Here is a 23,148-nt window from a genome sequence, read left to right as displayed (position 1 = left end):
GGCATCATCAGAAAATCTACAAACAACAAATGCTGGAGAGGGTGTGGAGAAAAGGGAACCCTCTTGCACTGTTGGTGGGAATGTAAATTGATACAGCCACTATGGAGAACAATATGGAGATTCCTTAAAAAACTAAAAATAGAATTACCATATGATCCAGCAATCCCACTACTGGGGATATACCCAGAGAAAACCGTAATTCAAAAAGACACATGCATCCCAATGTTCATTACAGCACTATTTACAAGAGCCAGGTCATGGAAGCAACCTAAATGCCCATCGACAGATGAATGGGTCAAGAAGTTGTGGTACATATACACAATGGAATATTACTCAGCCATAAAAAGGTATGAAATTGAGTCATTTGTTGAGACGTGGATGGATCTAGAGACTGTCATACAGAGTGAAGTAAGTCAGAAAAAGAAAAACAAATATTGTATATTAACGCATGTATGTGGAACCTAGAAAAATGGTACAGATGAACCGCTTTGCAGGGCAGAAGTTGAGACACAGATGTAGAGAACAAACTTATGGACAGCAAGGGGGGAAAACTGCAGTGGGGTGGGGATGGTGGTGTGCTGAATTGGGCGATTGGAATTGACATGTATACACTGATGTGTATAAAATTGATGACTGATTAAAAAAAAAAAAAAAAGGAGACTACTTCAACCTAAATAGACATTTCTCCAAAGAAGATATACAGATTGCCAACAGACACATGAAAGAATGCTCAACATCATTAATCATTAGAGAAATGCAAATCAAAACTACAATGAGATATCATCTCACACCGGTCAGAATGGCCATCATGAAAAAATCTACAAACAATAAATGCTGGAGTGGGTGTGGAGAAGAGGGAACCCTCTTGCAGTGTTGGTGGGGATGTAAATTGATACAGCTACTATGGAGAACAGTATGGAGGTTCCTTAAAAAACTAAAAGTAGAAATACCATACAACCCAGCAATCCCACTACTGGGAATATACTCTGAGAAAACCATAATTCACAAAGAGTCATGGGGCTTCCCTGGTGACGCAGTGGTTGAGAATCTGCCTGCCAATGCAGGGGACACGGGTTCGAGCCCTGGTCTGGGAAGATCCCACATGCTGTGGAGCAACTAGGCCCGTGAGCCACAACTACTGAGCCTGCGCTTGTGCTCTGCAACAAGAGAGGCCGCAATAGTGAGAGGCCCGCACACTGCGATGAAGAGTGGCCCCCGCTTGCCACAACTAGAGAAAGCCCTCGCACAGAAACGAAGACCCAACACAGCCAAAAATAAAAATATAAATAAATAAATGTAAATTAAAAAAAAAAAAAAAAAGAGTCATGTACCAAAATGTTCATTGCAGCTCTATTTACAATAGCCAGGACATGGAAGCAACCTAAGTGTCCATCAACAGATGAATGGATAAAGAAGATGTGACACATATATGCAATGGAATATTACTCAGCCATAGAAAGAAACGAAATTGAGTCATTTGTAGTGAGGTGGATGGACCTAGAGTCTTTCATACAGAATGAAGTAGTCAGAAAGAGAAAAACAAATACCGTATGTTAACACATATATATGGAATCTAAAAAAAAAAGAAAATGGTCAGAAGAACCTAGGGGCAAGACGGGAATAAAGATGCAGACCTACTAGAGAATGAATTTGAGGATACGGGGAGGGGGAAGGGTAAGCTGGGACAAAGTGAGAGAGTGGCATAGACATATATACGCTACCAAACGTAAAATAGATAGCTAGTGGGAAGCAGCCGCATAGTACAGGGAGATCAGCTCGGTGCTTTGTGACCACCTAGAGGGGTGGGATAGGGAGGGTGGGAGGGAGATGCAAGAGGGAAGAGATATGGGGACATATGTATAACTGATTCACTTTGTTATAAAGCAGAAACTGACACACCATTGTAAAGCAATTATACTCTAATAAAGATGTTAAAAAATAAAAATAAAAAAAATAAAATTTAAAAAAAGAAGAGACTACTTCACCTAAGAGATAAACTTAAAGGAGAAAGCCACTTAAAAGGGTACTGGGATCCCAACAAAAAGAATCTTAGTGGGGTGAAATCAGATGCCCACGACTAAGTATTGGTTGAAGTCCTAAGTGGTCACTCGGGAAAAAGGACAACCTTCGAGTATTGTAGTTGGAGATTCCAGGCAGAGGAATCTAAAGAGCCTTCTTTAAATATCAAAGTCCCGAGAATGCCAGTTGCAGATTGTCACAGTAGTGGCCATGTAAACCTGAGTCTTCTTCTCCAGTTCTTTTAATACTGGCCCAGCCCTGGAAGATCAGACACTGCAGCAAGCAGACTGCAGCAAGCAGTAGAGGGAGATAGGAAAACAAAGGAGAATCCAAACACTGCAAGCCTCTCAGCCTGAAACAGTTTCAACAGTGAGGATAAGCTTCAAATAAGGTAAGACTATGGAGTTGTGAGATTATGCATGGTCTGGAGGTTCTGAATATTTAAGTGACACTTCTTGTGCCCAAAGGTGACCAGAGAATGTTTTTGTTTTTTCAAGAATGTTTGGAGAAACTATGAGGCCCACCCTAGAAAACATTAAAAAGGTGGAGAAGAAATAGTCCATTGAATAGACTTGAAGGTAAGCAGTACGAAAAAATAAAGCTTTCTATTCACCCTATAAAGTTGTTTCCATTCAGTAAAAGATTACATTTGGTAACTAAAATTAATTTATGTTGATATAGATTGAAAAAGGCTAGGAAGTACATGGTTAGATCACATGTGAATTTAAACCATAGCCCTGTTTACAACTGCAAAGTTTGATGTCAATCAAACCTTAAAACTGCTGAGCAAACTTCACCTGTTCCATGGAGAAGTCATCCTGATCCGACTATAAGGACTGATAGAAATGGTGCATAGAAAACTCTAGGCACATACTAAGTAAGCCCTTAACAAATGATGGCTCTTCTTATCATGCCCTTCTTTGCCATTACAGTTGAGAGAGACCACCTCACATTTGATCATAAGGTATTTCCCATTGGGTGAGTGTCTTTTTTTTCTCCAACTAATATCAAAGTTCATCAGAATACTGGTTAGAACTTTGTATCTAGAATTTTTCAATAATAATTGATGACTGATCAATAAGTAGAGACAAGAAGAGTTAGGACAGCACAATTAGAACAATAGGAATGCTTTGGGGTAGGCAAGGGAAAACCAATAAGCAACACTGAAACGGCACCCTTTGTTAGTCAACTTTTCACTTTTTCTAATCTCAAATTTATTATCAGTCGAATGTCTCTTTATTTTATGACCTGGAGTCTCCTACCATTAAACATCAGGCCTTTAAAGATTATTTTATTTTGTGGTATCAGACTTTTGGAATAAGACTATCTATCTTCTTTGGAATAGCACTCAAGCTCAATGAGAGCCATATGACTTAACTGAATAATAACACTTCTGCATGTGTAAAGTTGCCTCTAAGCAGTATAAGAATATTCTGCACAAAGCAAGGAAAATAGTTGGTGAAGAAGTAAGACAGAAGCGAAGGGTATTTTCTCTTTGGATTTAAATGTAATTCTACAGGTAGACTTTTGAATTCAACATTTTAGAAAAGGTCTCTTGTTTTTCAATTACTTAATTTAGTCATGTAATCTCTGTATTAAAGATGTTTGAAACTGGATGTTTTATGTTTTTTTCATGCATTTTTCATACCTGTATTTTGTGATCATGTACAATATTATGCAGGAGAAAAAGAATATTTTCTTTTCTAATATATATACACAGAATTCACTGTTGAAACATTGTTAAAAATGGTTATAGAACAAATGTACATGCTCTTTGGATATATTTACCTTAGTAATCTAGTCACTAAGTGCCTACTATAAGCACCATGAAGGTAGGATTTCGGTCTGTTTTAACATTATTTTATAAAAACTTAATTTTCTTCCATTATTCCATAAGTCATGGCCCTCTACCATGCAAACTATTCATTAGAAATGAAGCATTAACCCCAAAGATAGACAGTAAACTAAAATGAACTGTTTTCTTGATGAGAGAAGACATCATCCTTTTCTCATCTAATATCTTTTCCAAATCCTGGACAAAATATAAGGAGAAGCAAAAATGAGTTTTCATTATTGTATATAAATCTGAATGACTAGCCAAAACTTTTTTAAAAAGTAATAAAAGAACTGGAAAGTTTAGCCCCAAGTCTTCCTTTGAATGTTGATATTGCTGACTTAAAAGTAGTGTAGGATAGATGATTAAATATTTAATCATGATAATGATTAAATACTGATGATTTAAAAGCAATTTAGGAAGAGTTACATGAAATTATTTTTGAACTATAACAATTTCAAATTAATAGTTATGTAAAAGATAAGTTGCAGTTAAGTTTTATCACAGAAAATCTCAGGCAATCAATTAAGGATATAATCTTTTTTAGAAATTTAAAATTAAAGCTTCGAGAACTAGATAAACGAGAAAATGCCAATTTATTATTTTGATTTTTAAAATAACTCAATTATATGGTAAAAGGATATGACAAAGGTGTTCTCCAAAGTGTGTGTGTGTGTGTGGGGGGGGGTAATAGTTCTTAGAATATATGAGTTGTTTTGTACTAATGTCAACTTTATTTTGAACATATAAAACTTATATTCTTTTTCGTATCACAAAAACTGAAGTAAATATGTTCCATCCCTCAAAATGACTATTTGTGTTTTAGGGATAAAGGGAATTTTTCACCCTAATTTATGGCTTCTTATTTCTCTACAATAACCCCATTCAGGGAAATGAAGGGCACATTTGTTTTACTGATTCCATCTAAGCACATTATAAAAGGCAAGATGACTGCAGAAAATCTATACTTAAACTATTGGAATGTAACAGGACTGAGAAACCCCTTATAGAACACACAGAGGTCAGATCTGACACTCCAGCTTGACCTCATCAGGCTCTGGAATAAGAGCATTTAGTGATTTTTAAGACATTAATAGAGCAGGGTTATGGGAAAGCTACTCTATATTTGACATTTCATTTTTTTGTGTGCATGTAAGTGAATTGAATGTATGACTGTTCCAAAAGAAATACAAATAAGTTAACTTTACCCAATTATAGAATAGATACAATTAAAAAATGCAAACCTCAGTGATAAATTAGAGAACTGCAAACTCAAACATGGAAAACAAAATGGTGCAGCAAGATAGAAATGGTGAATAAGATGACTAAACCGTATTGCCATTACTTCTTTGCACATGTATTTTTAAAGCAAGGAAATTAGGAAATTTAATCAGTGCGACATAATTTGGATCATTTTATGGTCAGTAATATGAGAATTTTTTTTTATCTGTTCCAAGCTACATTTGTTTATTTTCTTTTCTAATATATATACACAGAATTCACTGTTGAAACGTTGTTAAAAAAGGTTATAGAACAAATGTACATGCTCTTTGGATATATTTACCTTCGTAATCTAGTCACTAAGTGCCTACTATAAGCACCATGAAGGTAGGATTTCGGTCTGTTTTAACATTATTTTATAAAAACTTAATTTTCTTCCATTATTCCATAAGTTATGGCCCTCTACCATGCAAACTATTCATTACAAATGAAGCATTAACCCCAAAGATAGATAGTAAACTAAAATGAACTGTTTTCTTGATGAGAGAAGACATCATCCTTTTCTCATCTAATAACTTTTCCAAATTCTGGACAAAATATAAGGAGAAGCAAAAATGCGTTTTCATTATTGTATATAAATCTGAATATGACTAGCCAAAAACATTTTTAAAAAGTAATAAAAGAACTGGAAAATTTAGCCCCAAGTCTTCCTTTGAATGTTGATATTGTTGACTTAAAAGCAGTGTAGGATAGATGATTAAATATTTAATCATGATAATGATTAAATACTGATGATTTGAAAGCAATTTAGGAAGAGTTACATGAAATTATTTTGAACTATAACAATTTCAAATTAATACACTTACGTAAAAGAGTACTACCTTTATTAGCATCATTGAGATTCTCAGATTAAGGTCTTTCATTTCTGCCAGTGATGGACTTAAAAAAAAAAAAAATCAGACCCACCCTCTAAACTGAACTAGAAAAGCTGAGTAAAAATACAAAAAGGATCTTTTTGATGGCATACTGAGAGGACAAGATCCTGAAGAGAAGGTGCAGAGAAGTCTGCCCATGTTCAACTCTGTTTTTCCCCTTGACTCATTTGCCAATTTGGAAGCTGTTCCAGAGGCTGAGAAGTCACTCAGAAAGTGGCAACTAAGAAGCAGGGAAGCCAAGAAGAGCTTTTCAGGAGTCCCATGGCTCTGTGAAAATAAAAATTGGACTTCAGGGGCAACTAGGGAAGAAAAGCCTTTGAAAACACCTCAGGATCTTAGTTGGGACAGAAAAAGGGCCACCCTAGGAGTAAGAATGAACCTGAAATAGATTAGACCTAACAGACTGAAAACCATATAGGCTAAGGTGTTCGGCTCTGACCCTAGTTTCCTAACAGAAGGAAAAGTTAAATCCTTTATGGAAGTAAAAAACATTCAGAGCTTAATATTTTTCATAAACAAAGACAGGATTCCATTAAGAATTTCTGGGCATACCAGGAAACAGGAATAAGAAAAAGGCAACAGAAACAAGATCCACAGATGACCTAAATATTGGAGTTATTAGGCACAGACTTCAGAATTTCACTAGAGAACTAGAATCTATAAAGAAGAATCAAACACAAATTCTAGAGGTGAAAAATACAATTCAACAAACTGAAAATTTAATGAAAAATTATATTCATACTAAAATAAATAAAAATTAAAAACTTATTTATAATAAAAGACATGAAATACTTAAGAATAAATTTATATGCTTGTATGCTGAAAATTACAAAGACAATTAAAGACCAAAATAAATAAAGAGATGAAGAGATATGCCATGATCATAGACTGGAAAATTCAATATTCTTAAAATGTCAATTCCTCCCGAACTGATCAATAGATTCAACAGAATTCCAACCAAAATCCCAGCAGGCTTTTTTAGAAATTGAAACGCCAATTCTAAAATTTATATTAAAATGCAAAAAACTTAGAATGGCCAAAACGGTATTGAGAAAAAAAAAAGTTGGATAAGTTAGCATATGGATATACATATACTTATCAATGGAACTGAACAGATTCAGAAAATCAGCTGATTTTCGACCAAGGTGCAAAGGTAATCCAGTGGAGGAAAGGAGAATCTTTTCAACAAATGCTGCTGGAATAACTGAATTCTTATTTTGAAAAATAACAGTATCAACTCCTATTGTTATACCATACAGAAAAATTAACCTTCAATGGATCATAAGCCTAAATATAATATACTGTGAATATTAAAAAGATAGCAAGAGGAGTTTATTTACAGCTTTATGCTAGGGAACTTTAACATTTGGACAATATGTACAAATTCCTAGAAAAATACAATGTACAAAAACTTTTCTTCAAAAGACATTATTAAGAAAATGAAAGGCCACAAACTGGGAGAAAAATATTCACAACACACATTTTGACGAAAAAAACACGTATACAGGGGAAGGGGAAATGGAGAGGTATTATTCAAAGGGTACCAAGTTGGCTAGACAAAAATCACTAAGTCTTAGAGATCTACTGCACAGCATAGTCCCTACAGTTAACAATGCTCATTGTATAAAAATTTGCTAAGAGGGTAGAGCTTATGTTAAGTGTTTTTATCGCAAAATAATAATAAATAATGAAGACAGGAGGAAACTTTTGGAGGTGATGGATATGTTTATGACATATGTTGTGGTGACAGTTTTGTGGGTGTATACTTAACTCCAAACTCATCAAGTTGTATACATAAATATGTACAGCTTTTGTCTGTCAACCATACCTCAATAAAGAAAAAACGGTGTGTACTTGGTATGTAAGTAACTCCTACAACTCAATTACAAGGAAACAAACTCAATTTTAAAAATGGGCAAAAGTTTTGAACATACTTCACAAAAATGAAATATCACTATATACCCAACTCAAATGGCTAAAACTAAAGACAGACAATACCAACTGTTGCCATCTGACAAAAAGACCCATCATCCTTTTAAACTAGAGGAAAGCCAATTAAAGACGCAGATGCAAGTAGACTAGATAGTGAGAAGATGAGAGAATTCTTGGCTAAGCTCACAATTCTTTTTCCAATAAAGGATGGGGCAAAGTCATTGGTTGAGGAGGAAATTGGTGATTCCAAGAGGGAAGACAAAGAATGCAATACCTGGTTTAAAGAGAGAAAAATGACTACAGAAAAGAGTAGGATGACTGGACTGTGGGAGAGACCATTTGGGTGAGAGCACGTTAGTCCACCCAGTTGTTAAGCTGCTGCGTGTAAGCACAGAAAAGATAAATGCATGAGTTCATTTATGATCCGGGTTTTGCCAGGCAAGTAGTAGAACTCAGGGACAAAGAGTTGAGGGGATTTGCAGGGAAGTGACTTTAATATCACTATTTGTGAATATATACAAATAGAAATAATTAAGTAAATAAATAATTCTTCACACTGTGACACACTATTCTACTGTAAGTTACTAGTATAATGGTGGCAAAACTAAGCACTCCCTCAATTTAAGGTTGGTCATATATGAGGTACATGGAAGACAGGAACGTACAGAAAGTTAAAATAAGCAGCTAAATGCAATATATCCAAAACTGAGCCATCTAATGATTAACTTATTCCTTATTCTACACATTCAGTTTGACGTCTAAAATCTATACTTCCTCACCGTCTTCCTAATCAGCTTTTCCGCATCTATTACAGCTTTAGCTCTGACCTTTTCTTTCATCTGTTTCCTAATATCTTCCATCACTTCCCACGCCCCCACCTTGCCTCCTGCTCACACTATTTGTGATCAGTCTTCAATGATCCTTCGATATTGCCCACTTAAAAAAATTTTTTTGTTTTTTCACATAAATACAGTGGCACTCCTCAACCGGCAGTAGCTTTCTTTACAACACCTACTACCAAAACCATCAAAAAGTTTTATCCAAAAACCGTAAAATGCCCTTATTTGGCTACGCCAGACAATCTAACTTTCTTGTATTCCCCAGTCCCCCTCTGTTTCTCTCAGTATAACTGCTCAAAAATCTCTATTCCTCTCGCTCTGGCTTGCACAAGTACTTAGTTTTTATGTAGGCCGCAGACTAGACAAAACTCTGACATACAAAGATAAGTCTTTACCAAGGCTGAAGAAATTTCTTGGGAGAACTGAGTACCTTGCAGCTGACACTTTTAGAATTAGTCTAAAATTAAAACTGGGTGGGTACAGTTTCACACAGATTTTATTTTTCCAACCTACTTGGTGGTTTCCATGCTGCATCTAAAAACAAAACAAAGCCAGTGCACTCTCACGAGTTTACTACGGTCCGCCTACTGAAAGTGGTTTGCCTCTATCTTGTAAAAATGAAAAAGGGGCAGAATTTTCCCTTCAGACGCTTTGCACAAGCGGCCTTCCTTTAGTTAAAATTTGAGAAAGGCCAAGATCACACCATAAAACACAGAACATGAAATGTTTCTGAAAAAAACCGAAAAATAAAGCTAATTAACTCCTGAAATTCTTAAGAGAAGCGCTGCTAAAAAGCCAAAAGACAGGCTTCTTTACATAATTAAAAAGCGTCTTTAGGTGCCACACGAGCAGTGTATTTGCCTTCCTTCCCTTTTCCTAGTGACACCCCTACCGCCTCAGGACTGATGCTTAAAGACATAGTGGATGGACCGCGCCGGTTCAGGAAGAGATTTAGACGGGAAGACTGGGGCCATCCCAGCACGGGAACCGCGCCCAGCAGGCATCTGGATCGCTTAGTACTCAAGAGGGAAAATACAGCTCGAGTGTTTACCTCATATACCATTAATTTTCCACAAAGATTTCCAGAAACCTGATTCACAGCCAGAAACCCAAACCCTGTGGGCGGGAAGATGAAAAAAAACAAAAACAAAAACAAAAACAAAACCACACAAAAAAACACCTACTACGCCACCACTACCGCCTTGCAGGGCCAGCAAACGTGCAGAGACAGACGTACGCGCCAGCGGCGCCTACGTCCTCACAATGCGCAAGCGCACGGCGAGGCCCCTCCCCTCCGCCGCCGCGGCGAGGCGCGCGCACCAGAAACCAGCCCCCACTGGAGCCGCCCGGGGCTTCCGCCCCGAGACCCGAAGGTCGCCGTTCGGTTCCGGTTCTAGCCCCGCCCTCAGGCGGGAACCCTCTAGAAGTCTTAATATCCGGGACCAGAGGCTGGCGCCAGCGCGCATTTCCGGCGACGGACGCGAAGGAAAGGATCCGGTGACGCCTCTTCCCGTCTCACTTGCCGCCCAGGCTCCGGCTCTCGGTGCGGCAGCGCCATCTGGTGCCGAGTCTCTCGCTGCCCGCAGAGGGGGCGCGCGCCTTTCTTTCGGAACCTTCCAGAGAAAACGGGGCCCGGGTTTTCGTCTCTCCCGCCCTCGGGAAGGAGAGCCCGAGTCTCCGCCCTGCCGAGTTCCCGCGTTGGAGGTACTTTGCAGGACTTTGAAGCGGAAGCTGCTTGTATATGTTCGCTATAAATAGCCAAGATGGAGAGGAAACTGAGTTCTTTCTCTAGTTTTAAGTACAGAAAAACAAAACAAAACGTTTTTTTTGTTTGTTTCCTCATGCCTTGTTCCTGAGGTCCTCTCAGTCGTCCCCTCAGCCATGAATTCCTTAATCTGTCGAGACATGGGTCCACCATTTCTCTCTTGGATGGGAAGATGGCGCAGGCTCTGTGGCTTAGATTGGTCTCTGCTCTAAGAGCTTTTGTTTCCTTTCGCTTAGTAAATCAGTGTTGTAAAAAACATGCAGCGTATGTGTTTGGAGCCAGTGACGGAGCGGGGAATTTAGTGGATAGTTTGCTATAAAAACAGGTTAAGATTTAGGAAAGGTAGCCTCAGGGACACTCAGGATGAATATAGATTTGGTTGCGTGGCGTATTTCTATTAGACTAACCAGAGAAGAAAAGTCATTTCTCCCAAGTCAGCAAAGTCAACGTAAATTCTCCCTGGATGATGAATTTTTGCTGGAAAGCCTCGATTTTCCTGGAAGGCTGAAGCCCTGATAATATTAGGTAGCTAGCATTGGATTGTTCTTAACTGCCTTATTGGGATGATGCTTTGAGTATCAGAGTACTAGTGAAAGTTAATGAAGTAAGTTTCCTTTAGCCTTCAGCGACTACTGACTTGACTGCTCCACGGGGCGTTTCTCCTACAGCTGTGGTTCTCAAACGTGAGCACGCCTCAGACGTCCCTGGAAAACTTAGTAAAACAGATTGGGCTTAACCCGAAGTTTTTAATTTGGAAGGTCAGGGGGTAGAGGTGTATAATTATAGCTATGGTAAGCTCTCTGCTGATGCTTAAGTTGTTGGTACTAGGATCACAGGTGCAATAATTTAGAGTTCAGGATTGCTTTGTCAATAATGCTCTTGCGGTTGGTTACTAATGATAGGGAAGCTGGAGAAATCCATTGTTGGGAAGTAATAAACCGAGGATTAAAACCAGGTAGTTCTACATAAATGAATATTCGCACATTAAAGCGACTACTACACATAAACGTGTTCTGTATATTATCATGTGATAGAGGGTGCTGTGACACCAGGTATACTAAATATTTCAATTATTTTGCTGTAATTTCTGTCCTTCACATTAGCTGTTAAAAGGCAGTAAAAGGGAAATGACTAGACTTAAGGACAGAATTGTTATAACCTAACATTCTCATTTTGCTTTTTGGTAGACACCAGGTTTTTCCAAAGTCCTTTTCCGTCTCCCCAAATTCCTTTGTTTCTCCAAAGCCTGTACCAACCGCACTCCACCTACATCGTGCCATTTACAAATGTACAGTGTTTTCATTTGAAAAAACAGTCATCTCATCTGTAAAAATGGCTTACTTGATCTTTTCTGCAGACCTTTTCTCTTAGGTTAATTCTGTCAAATCCTGACTATGGCACTGCATTTATTGACAGTGAAAAAAGTGCCCTGCACACTAGAAGTTTTATCCTTGCACCTAATTGAAATACAGATATTTTGGGATAGGTTTGTATGTTCATAACTGAAATTATTCCTAAAACTGGTAAAAAAAGTTTAGAATGTTTGCTTTGATGTAACTGACCTTATTATAAAAAAATAAGTGATATACCCTCGATTTGTAAATTAATATATCTAAAGATCAATGAAGACAACTGAAATGCTGCTTTTGCAATAATTCAGTAAAGTTTCTATGAGTGAAAAGCAATTTTGATAATGTGATTGAAGTGAGTAAAGGAATGAATTCATTGTGAACTTTGAGGAATGAATCCATATTCTCTAAAATTTAAGTAATTCATCACAAAATTACATCAGATCAATGAGATGGTACCTTATACGATTTTATAAAACTAGATATTAATCAATTTCTGTATATTTTAGGTTCATCCACTAGATCGTTCATTTCTAGCTCTGTGTCAGACACTGGGTTCCCTAAATCAGTTGTGTTCTAAAGCAGATTCATGGGCTTTGAGAGTCCTCCTTAAGGAAGAATGCAAAGCTCATTGTTTGCACTTACATACGAATGAGCCCAATTTCGTAGACCAATTATTGCTAACAACTAAAGCTTTCTTAGAAGTAACCTACTGAATGAGTTATTCAGCCTTACTAGATTTGATATTCATAGACTAAAATTATTGCATTACCACAAATAACTGAGGATTCTAATTCAGTACTCTATTGAGCTTTGTGGTTCCACCAACTCCTGGCAAACTCTTGCTGTATATGAACACATGCAGGCGATTGGAATTCCCATAATGCTCAAGGTTACTTTCCTGCCAGTGTATCATCAGTGTTATATTTGAGATGTTAACTATTCTTAATTATTGCTGTTCTTCCACATTACCTTTTAAAAATTATGTGAGGTTTTATATTTATGAATTGTTTTATACGTTTGTAATTGCCAGTTATCATTTGGCTGCAATTTTCTACTTCTCAGTTTTTAAAAGTCATTATTATTCCGTTCACTGGACTTCAGTTTTTTTCTTTTTCCTTCTAACATGAATGAATCTCCATTAGAAAAAAAATGGTTGAGAACACCTAAAACCATGATAGTGCCCTAAGAATCAGAGTACTTTGTATCTGAGTAATTATAAACAGTTTAAACCAAGGAAAGAAAGGCATATGTTCTGTGTTTCATTTTAAATGAAACTTGTTACAAATCCCCTCACGATGAACGGAGGTGTGATGTAAAACACACTACTCATTAGAAATGCTACCTGTTTTATTTTGGGGAGCATTATTAAACAACCCTACTTTGTTGACTAAATGTAGTTAGTAATTTATGATATTTATTTATTATGGCTATTAACATCACCACTTATCTTGGCTAATTTTGTCCTTAAGCATTATGTGAGATGATGTAGTTTACTTTCAGTCAAGGATTGGTGGAGTTTGATACAGTAATTAGATTAGAACTTCAGTGTCAGATTTGCTTTCAAATGTATTTTCTATTCATTAATTTTGGGTTCCATTTGCTTACTTTTTAAACTTCCCTCCTATTTTCTAAAAACGTAATTTGTAAATGGATATGTAGTGAACATCTGTGGAAAGAAGTATTTCTCCAAGGAGAAATTTCAAAATAAGATGATTCAGCTCTTATAGTGTCTTAACTGTTATAGACATCTTTTTTTTTTGGCCGCGCGGCTTGTGAGATCTTAGTTCCCCAGCCAGGGATTGAAACTGGGCCCTGGCAGTGAACATGCCAACTCCTAACCACTGGACCACCAGGGAATTCCCTAGACATCTTTTTATCAGCGTTATTTTTGCTACAATCAATGGACTTATTAATACTTTTCGTTTTAGCCTAACAATACTGGTATTCACATTTTGACTTGGTATTGGGATCAATTTTTCTGTTTTTTGTATACTGGAAATATATAATCTTTTTGTCAGTCACTGGCAGTTGAATTTCTATAGCCTTAATACTGCCTTTTTATGGTGTTGGAGATACTGTTCTCAGACTTTCTAATCTGTTGGCTTGTTGTGCTTTAAATCTCATCCAAACTGCCTGTCATTTCTGTTAAGTTATTCTTTGGAAGTAAGTTTGAATTAATCTGCTGTACTCAATTTAATGGCTCTTCTCCCCAGTGGTGAGCCACATTTATTATTGTGTTGTTAAAATAGTATCATTTCATGTTTGCAACCAATTTATTTAAAAATTTTTTTTTAATTAATTTATTTCTGGCCGCATTGGGTCTTCATTGCTGCATGCGGGCTTTCTCTAGTTGCAGCGAGCAGGGGCTACTCTTCGTTTCAGTGTGCGGGCTTCTCATTGCGGTGGCTTCTCTTGTAGCAGAGCACGCGCTCTAGGCACGCGGGCTCAGTAGTTGTGGCTCGTGGGCTCTAGAGCTCAGGCTCAGTAGTTGTGGCGTACGGGCCTAGTTGTTCTGTGTCATGTGGGATCTTCCCGGACCAGGTATCGAACTCATGTCCCCTGCATTGGCAAGCGGATTCTCAACCACTGCACCACTAGGGAAGCCCTGCAATCAATTTAAATAGACTAACACACTGCACGTGTTCCAGTAATAATTGATATAATTTGATATATGGATGAATTAAATTAACTCCTAAACTGGTAAGAGTACTGATTCAGACCATAGTTGTTTTTGGTAGCAGTACATTTAAAACTCTTGACATTTGATACAGATAAAATATTTTAGTATCTAAGCTTACCATACTGGTTGAGCAATGCCAATTATTTATTTATTTTTTTAACATCCTTATTGGAGTATAATTGCTTTACAATGTTGTGTTAGTTGCTGCTGTATAACAAAATGAATCAGCTATATGTATACATATATCCCCATATCTCCTCCCTCTTGCATCTCCCTCCCACCCTCCCTATCCCACCCCTTTAGGTGGACACAAAGCACAGAGCTGATCTCCCTATGCTATAGCAATGCCAATTATAATACAGATAGTTTGGAAAAAGTAAAAATATAAGGATACATTTATATGACTTTTAAATATTACCACAAAAATAGCCATTTCCCAGGAGGTCTTTTTCAGCTGTTATGCTGTACTGTATTATGAAGCTTTAACCATTGATCAGTATTAATCAGAATTATTGATCAGAATTAGTCATTAACACTACTGAACTAACTGTGTCTACCTCTTTTTCAGTAACCCTGATGTTTTGGTCATATAGTTGTAGCCATTGTATCAACCCCACTGCCTTAAATGTGCTTCCATTCCAGATGGAAGTCAGTCCCATTAAGCGAATTTCTGTTAAACACTTTGTGTTGAGTATAGTGATGTCTTCCTAGCTACAGTTCCTGTTGTACAAAATTCTACATATGTGTATTTATGTACTTGTGCTTTTCCCACAAATGTGAGAATTTAGGATACTATATTTGTAAGCATATGTGTGATTTTTCTTGAGGATAATTTTTAAAATTACAAGAAAACATGGGATCTTGGGAAGAGAAAAAGGAGGTAAAATATATAGAAGAGAGGTTTATGTAGATATTTTTCTAATGAAGTGTGGGGAAAATATAGGAAACCAAAGGAAAGAAATTGAGATATGTGAAAGCTTCAGAGTAAGAGTAGTGTTCTACTGTGGTTGTTTGTGCACTGGCATTAAGTTCTCTTAAACATAAAACAATGCATTAGGAAGGGTTTCCAGAATATCTCACAGAATACTGGCATTTTCTCCTTCAATTAACCTAAGTTACATAAGGTAACTGAATCATAAAATTGTAAAACACTGGTCATTTGGTGGAGATCCAAGGAAAAATGCTTCTTAAAATGCGTATTTATAACAAAGCAAAAACACATTCATAAGCATCTTGAGAAAATTGATGGGCTAAGGAAATCCCAAATAGTTCTTAGGAAGAGGAGTTGTTATTGAACGAGGCCAATTATTACTATTTAAAAGTACTTAAAATGGGGCTTCCCTGGTGGCGCAGTGGTTAAGAATCCGCCTGCCAATGCAGGGGACATGGGTTCGAGCCCTGGTCCCGGAGGGAAGATCCCACATGCTGCATAGCAGCTAAGCCCGTGCGCTACAACTGCTGAGCCCATGTGCCGCAGCTACTGAAGCCTGCGTGCCTGGAGTCCGTGCTCCGCAACAAGAGAAACCACTGTAATGAGAAGCCCACGCACTGCAACGAAGAGTAGCTCCCGCTCGCCACAACTAGAGAAAGCCCATGCACGGCAACGAAGACCCAATGCAGCCAAAAATAAATAAATTTATTAAAACAAAAGTACTTAAAATGCCATTAGTTCGTTTATTTAATGAGCTGTTTGTCATTATTTTAGACTCACTTATAGCGACAGTCCCCTAACTGTGCTTTAGCTCTAAGGCCTTAAATACTTCATGCCTGCTTTCTTTTACAGTAACAGGTTTTGGGAATATAACTGTTATGTTGATAAGTAATGCTAGGTGAAGGAATAAAGTTAAAACAACTCCAATACTTGAGGAAAACAGTTATAAATACTAAGAGTATTTATAGCAATGCCCCAAATATAATATGTCCAAAGAGTATTTTATATGAAAAGAATTGCATTTCTTCTATTTGAAGTGAGTAAAATATACATGCATCAAAATAGATTCGAGGTAGAACAAAGTAATGCATATAAAGAAAAGCAGAACCAAAAATCAGAAGAAAATGCAGATGAATATCCAATCTTTGGATAGGAGGAAAGGACCTTTTTTAAATCACAAAAGCAATCAGAAATCAAAGGAAAAAACAGTTGATAATTCTTGTTACATAAAAATTTTTAAGTTTGTAAAAGTTGTGAAGTTTGTTAAAAATTTAAAGAGCAAATAAATTAGAGAAAATATTTGGCCTTAGTATGTCAATATATTAAAAAAAAAACCCTAATATAATTCAGAAAGGAACCTAAGCAGATTTTTTTAAAAGGAATTATACATAAAAGCTCTACTTTTCTCACTTCCCAAATGTTTTAAAAATTAATTTTCAATTCTGACAAAGGTGCAGTGGGTATAAGGTTGCCATATGTAATAAATAAAAATAGGAAGCCCAGTTAGATTTAAATTACACATAAGCAACAAATATGCAATGTTTGGGGCATATTTATATTAAAAGCTTATTTTCTGTTTATCTGAAATTCAAGTTTAACTGGCAGCTTATATTTTCTCTGGCAGTCCTAAGTGTGGACTCCCTCATGTAGCTGGTAGGAGTTCCGATTTTAATAAACTTTTTGGAAAGTAATATGTCATTAATACACCAAGAACCCTAAAAATAGTTATGACTTTTGACTTAATAGTTTTAATTCTGGTAAATTAGATCAAGGAAATAATCAGTTGACTAGAAAGATATGGGTATGAGGAGCTGTATTTGTAATAGAAAATTAGGAACAAATATATAGTAAGGGGGTAGGTTACATAAACATATCTTTGCAATAGGATATTAAGCAATCCTTAAAAATGAGGTTGAAGAAGAGTGTTGACTTGGAAAGATAAGTGAAAATCATATTACAAAATGGTATAATAGGTGTCCTTTTTCCAAATATATAGAAATAAATCTTAATGTATATACTTCCAAATGGTAACAGTCCCTGAGTATGGATGATGGGGTTATAGCTAATTTTATTTGATTTTTCCTTTTGTTGTACTTGTGCTTTCTGATTTCTGTATAATGAGATGAATTATGTAAGAGTTACAAAAATTATAAATTGTTTACATCTGTACACTAAAAAGTCTCTTGGAGTGGATGTATAATGAAACAAAATCCAGTGGTTTACTACTTACAAGAGATGCATCTAAAAATTATTCAGAAAAATCACAAATGAAACAATGAGCATACTTGTATCAAACTAAGTAAAGCATCAGTATTAATATCATGTTAAGTAGAACTTATAGCAGAAAGCAATGCATAGGATAATTTTAAAATACTGCAATAAAAGATATACCATAGAGAAAAGATAATGACAGCCAGGGGAAGGAAGACTTTTGGAAGTAGAATATGGAATTGAGAAAAAGAGGACATGGCAGACTCCAGAAAACTGACTAAAGAATTTGGAAGAGGTTCTTAACCTGGAACCACTGGTTGAAAAAAATCCAAATGTACAAGGCCCATCACTTCTTAAAAGTAGAACACTGCATAGAAAGCTTTTTGACACAACATAGTTTCATGAAAAGGACTAAAGCTATTGCTGTGAAGTAGACTGGTGAGGAAAATGTGATGTCTGAACCACAACGTAATGCTCTGAATGTTTGGCATATAGTAAGGTTTTGCAAAATCAGGCCTCTCAGGAAATAGCAGAGATATGTAGCTAGCAGACTTAATACTGGAAAAAAGTGGTACATTTTGGTTAACTAAACCAATTGTAAGTTTGTAATAAGTCTTTTATTTAAAAATTCCAGGAATGCCTAAAAAGATTACAGTCTTGTGCTATACAATAATACTAACTTAGAGAATTCAACAAGGTTTGTTGTTTTAATATACATCTTACTATACAACTATTAGTCTGTCTTCAATTACATAAAAAAGAAATGATGATACGTAGGATTTTAAAAACATAATTAAAATGGTAGATACCTCAATAAATTTTCCAAAGCAGAAACAATTAACATTCTCATACAGTGAAATAGCCAGTAAATCTCAAAGTGTAAACCCCAGCATGGCTTCAGCATCACTTGGGAACTTGTTAGAAATACAAATTCTAGAGCCCTACCTCGAACCTACTAAATCAGAAACTCTGAGGGTAGGGCCCATGTTTTAAAATTTAAAACTCAGTGTTTTAGCAAGTTCTCCAAGCTATCTTGATGGATGTTAAAGTCTGAGAACCACAAAATTAGATAAGATAATGAAAGTTTAAACAAAAATCCAAGCTTCTTGGAATTAAAAAATAACCATAGTGTCTAAAAGGAAACAAAGAATACAGAAACAGATTCCTCTGAATGTTATCAAATATTGTGAAACTCCTCTGTGCAAAGAAGATACTGTGCTAGACACTTGAGGATTATTAATGAACAAAGGGGTAGAAATACAGCCCTCACTGAGTTTTCATTTTAATGGAATTATGTAATGCTGCTATAGCTAGATTTTTTATTCTATGAGCAAGACTTTTATTAAATAATTTAGAAAATGAAAAAGAAGAAAGCAAAAGGAAGACTACAGTAAAGATAAAAGCAATGATAGTAAATACATTAGAAAATAGGAAAAAAAAAAGTGAAGAAATCACAAAATAGTAAATGTGGAAAGTCCGGTAAAAATTAGAAGTGATGGAGGTGTTATAACATGTAGAAAACATATGTTAAATATGTATATATAACTTATCACTATCAAATTTGAATTTCATGAAGAGGATGATTTCTAGGAAAATCAAAACTACTTAAAAAAATCTAATGCTATTCTACCAATAACAGAAAAAGAATTTTTTAAAAGTTACCCAGTTAATTACTTCCCCCAAAAGACTCTGGTTCTAAATGGTACTGGTGAAATCTTTTATCCTTAAGAGGAATAGATAGATCCATATATAGAACATAGAGAAAAATATAGAAGGATATCCAGTTCATTCTTCTGAGCAAATATAATCATCCTACCAAACCCTTGGAAAAAAGCATGAAAATTATACATCACTTTCACTTATGACTATGCATATGAATAATATAATATTAGCACATAGATTTAATAGTATATTAAAAGAATAATTTATCATGGCCCAAAAGGGTCTGTTCTTTGAATATAAGTATGACAGTTAGCATTACTTACTTTTCACAAATATTCATTCTCCCTTCCCCACGCTGTTGAAGGAGTATATTTCTATACCTCATTGATGCTGTGCTTGACCACGTGACTTGCTTTGGCCAGTGGAATCTGAATCATTGTCAGATTTGCCATTTTCAAGCACAAGCATTAAGAACAGTTCCATGATTCATCTCAACCCATCTTTTCTCCTCTGTTACGATTACTGTTGCTCCTTCAACCTGGACACAGGAGGAAAACAGTGGAGCTGACCTACAGTCAACCTGCAGGCTGTAACAGAGCTTGCAGTCTACAGCCTTGATGTAACATGTTTGTGTTACAAAGATTTGGGGGTTTTTTGGTTACTGCAGCAGAAGCTAATATAATAAGGATGCTTCAATATCAAGAAATGTATTGATATCACATTGTATCAATAGGTAAAATAAAATCATGTACTGTTTTATCCATTGTATTTACAAAATCATTTAGTGGAATTCTATACTTAAATGTTTTTTGAAAAGCATAACTTAGAAGACTAATTCCTTCACATGTTACGATGTGTATTTCAAACCAATGCCCATTTTAACCTTATTTAAAAATAAAATACTAAGTCATTCCTTTTAAAACTGGGATAAATAGGGAATTCTGCCCTCACCAATTTTTACATTGAAGTGTTTTGCAAATTCTAGAGAAGGTAGTAGGAATGTAGTGGAGGAGAGAAAGTATTATTAACAGAGGATATGCTGGCTTAACTAGGAAGTTGCAATGACTTACTGAAGACTCTGTTATGATGCCCGTTGGGAGACCACACCCTGAAAGGATGGAGTTCTTTTTTACATGATATGTAAATGCTTTAAATCAGAGACTGGGACTTCCCTGGTGGCGTGGTGGTTAAGAATCCGCCTGCCAATGTAGGGGACATGGGTTTGATCCCTGGTCCGGGAAGATCCCACATGCTGTGGAGCAACTAAGCCCATGCGCCACAACTACTGAGCCCGCGCGCCTAGAGCCCGTGTTCCACAACAAGAGAAGCTACCACAATGAGAAGCCCGCTCACCGCAGCAAAGAGTAGCCCCTGCTCGCCACAACTAGAGAAAGCCCATGCGTAGCAACGAAGACTCAACACAGCCAAAAATAAATAAACAAACAAAAAAATAAATTAAAAAAAATATCAGAGACCATTACACGGTGCTGTTTCCCTCATAGACTACGTGGTTCTAGAAATTAAGAAGTGAATGTGTAATAACTCACTTGCAGAATTTCTGCTTTCTGTACCACAGCTTTGAGCGCTTCTGGTTTAGAGTTCTTAGTCCTCAAGCACAGAATGCTTCCATCAGGGACACAACAATGATTCCATTTAATTGGAAGATGATACTTCCAACTAGCAATTTGGGACTCCTATGTCACTGAACCAACACAGAAAGAAAAAAAAAAAAAAGATGCAGTGATTAATCTATGTTACAATGTAAAAATTGGGTTGGAGGCAAAAAGGACTATGTTTGGATCCTAGGAGATTCTCAGGGGGCACATCTTATTACTTCCATGCCCAATAGTAAAGGTAAATGTAAAACTATAGCAACCAAAAAAGGCGGAACAATTGAGGATGCACACCCTTCAGGAATGAAGGTTGGGTCACTCAGGTAAAGGGCTCAGAGCAGTCAAGGTTTTGGCTGAGGGTAAGGGAAAGATGGAATGGGTAAAGAAGAAATCCATAGATACCATCTACAACTGTGACACTAATTACAGAAATGAGTATCACCTTTGCATATTTTCTCCTTGCTATATGCATGTGTTTATATATACTAACCATTTTCTTCTCTCTCATTTTTATTTTTATATACAAAGCTTCTGGAAACAACTTTATGATTTAGTCTTTGGGTAACAGAATATTCAGTGAAACTGTGACTAAATTTGAGGATTTATTACTATAGCCTGTGATGGACACATTAACTGTTCGGACTGTGTATGTATCTTTCATTTTGGGGAAAGGGGGAGAGCTTTTATACTTGTAAGGTGGATAGTTGTATCATGTTCGTTGGAAATATATTTTGTTGCTATATAGGAATTAAAATGTGTGTAGAAAGTTGCATATGGAAATGAATGACCAAAGGAATGAAATGTGCCCATTATCAATATATTGCCTCTCAGTTCCAAATTTCCCTTCCTTTCCTGTTCTATGAAAATGGATTTGGGACCTTTAAACTTTTTTTTTAACTTTTTTTTTTTTTTTTCCCCTTTGCCAGCTGTCAATAAAGTTTGTCAGCAGAGGGTACTGGAAAGGCATTATAGGAAGAAAGGGTTTTCCTTCCTGGTTCCAGTGAGCCCACTTGGTAGATTCATGTTGCCTGTGTGGCTTCTCCAGCTCCCAGCTCTTGCAGTACAGGCAGCTATTCCAGCTCCCAGCTCCGGAATTACATGACAGTCAGCAGTGCCCACCGGCTAGCAGCTACCCCCTCCCTGGCAATTCCCATTGGGTAATTTTGTATCAGAGTGTCTCCAGGGATATACTTCTCTATGAAAAGATGTTACCAGCACCCTAGTGGGGGATTTCCAGCAAGTTTTGCTGGTGCAGCTCCACAGTGACTTCTCTGTCATTCAGTGAGCCATGGTCATGCCCACTTCAACAAGGTCTGAATCTCAGATGGGAGGGAGGGGGTCTTTCCTTAGGTACACCATCTCAGCTCTAGGGATAGTGGCTTCTCCTTATATCTCCAATTCTGTAGTTTTTAAGAGGTTTTGTTTGTTTTATTTTTTTACTAGTCAATTCTTCATTCTTTGAATACTCAGCTATATGTAATAATTCTTTATATTGAATCTGTTCAAATTGCTATATGGTTTCTCTCTCTCTAGGATATGAATTCTGAAGAACAGAAAGAAAAATGAATGAGTCTCAGAGACCTGTAGGACACATGAGCATACAAACATGTATATATCAGGAGCCTTAGAAAGGAGAGAGATAGAAGAATGTGTGAGGTAAGAAAATTTGTGAAGAAAAGATGACCCCAAACTTTCCAAATTTGATGGAAAATTTTAATCTATGTATCCAAGAAGCTCAATGAGCTTTAAAGAGTATTAACCAAAAGAAATCCATACCAAGATACATTAGTCAAACTGTCGAAAGCCAAAAACAAAGAGAACATCTTGAATCCAGCAAGAGAAAAATGACCCATCATATACAGTGCAACCACAATAAGATTAAGAGCTGACTTCTCATCAGAAATAGGGGCCAGAAAGCAGCAGGATGACATATTCAAAGAAAAAACTGTCAACCAAGAATTCAATATTCAGCAAAACTACACTTCAAAAAAATGAAAAAGGAATAAAGAAATTCTCAGATAAAGAGAATTTGTTGTTAGCAGATTTGCCTTACAAGAAATACTAAAGAAGATCTTCAGGCTGAACAGAAATGACAGCAGATGGAACTTGAATCCACATGAACAAATGAAGAACAATGGAAAACGTAATTATGTT

The 23,148-nt window shown here is 36.4% G+C and overlaps 1 protein-coding gene across 2 annotated transcripts in view; it reads left to right on the top strand.

Moving 5' to 3' along the window:
* Positions 1-9,171: 9,171 nt before the first annotated feature.
* Positions 9,172-23,148, top strand: part of LOC309647866 (uncharacterized protein) — a 32,781-nt gene continuing 18,804 nt past the window's right edge. For both annotated transcript variants that reach the window (XM_082435773.1, XM_082435772.1), the window contains exons 1-2: positions 9,172-10,484; positions 22,528-22,650. In XM_082435773.1, coding sequence (XP_082291899.1) covers positions 10,044-10,484; positions 22,528-22,560 — 474 coding nt within the window. In that variant the 5' untranslated portion in view covers positions 9,172-10,043 and the 3' untranslated portion in view covers positions 22,561-22,650. The remainder of the gene's footprint in view (positions 10,485-22,527; positions 22,651-23,148) is intronic.

Source organism: Balaenoptera physalus, assembly GCF_965194825.1.
Source record: "Balaenoptera physalus genome assembly, chromosome: 18".
In the NCBI taxonomy this organism is placed as follows: domain Eukaryota; kingdom Metazoa; phylum Chordata; class Mammalia; order Artiodactyla; family Balaenopteridae; genus Balaenoptera; species Balaenoptera physalus.
Note: the sequence above shows the minus strand (reverse complement) of the source record. Positions and strands in the feature narration are given on the sequence as shown.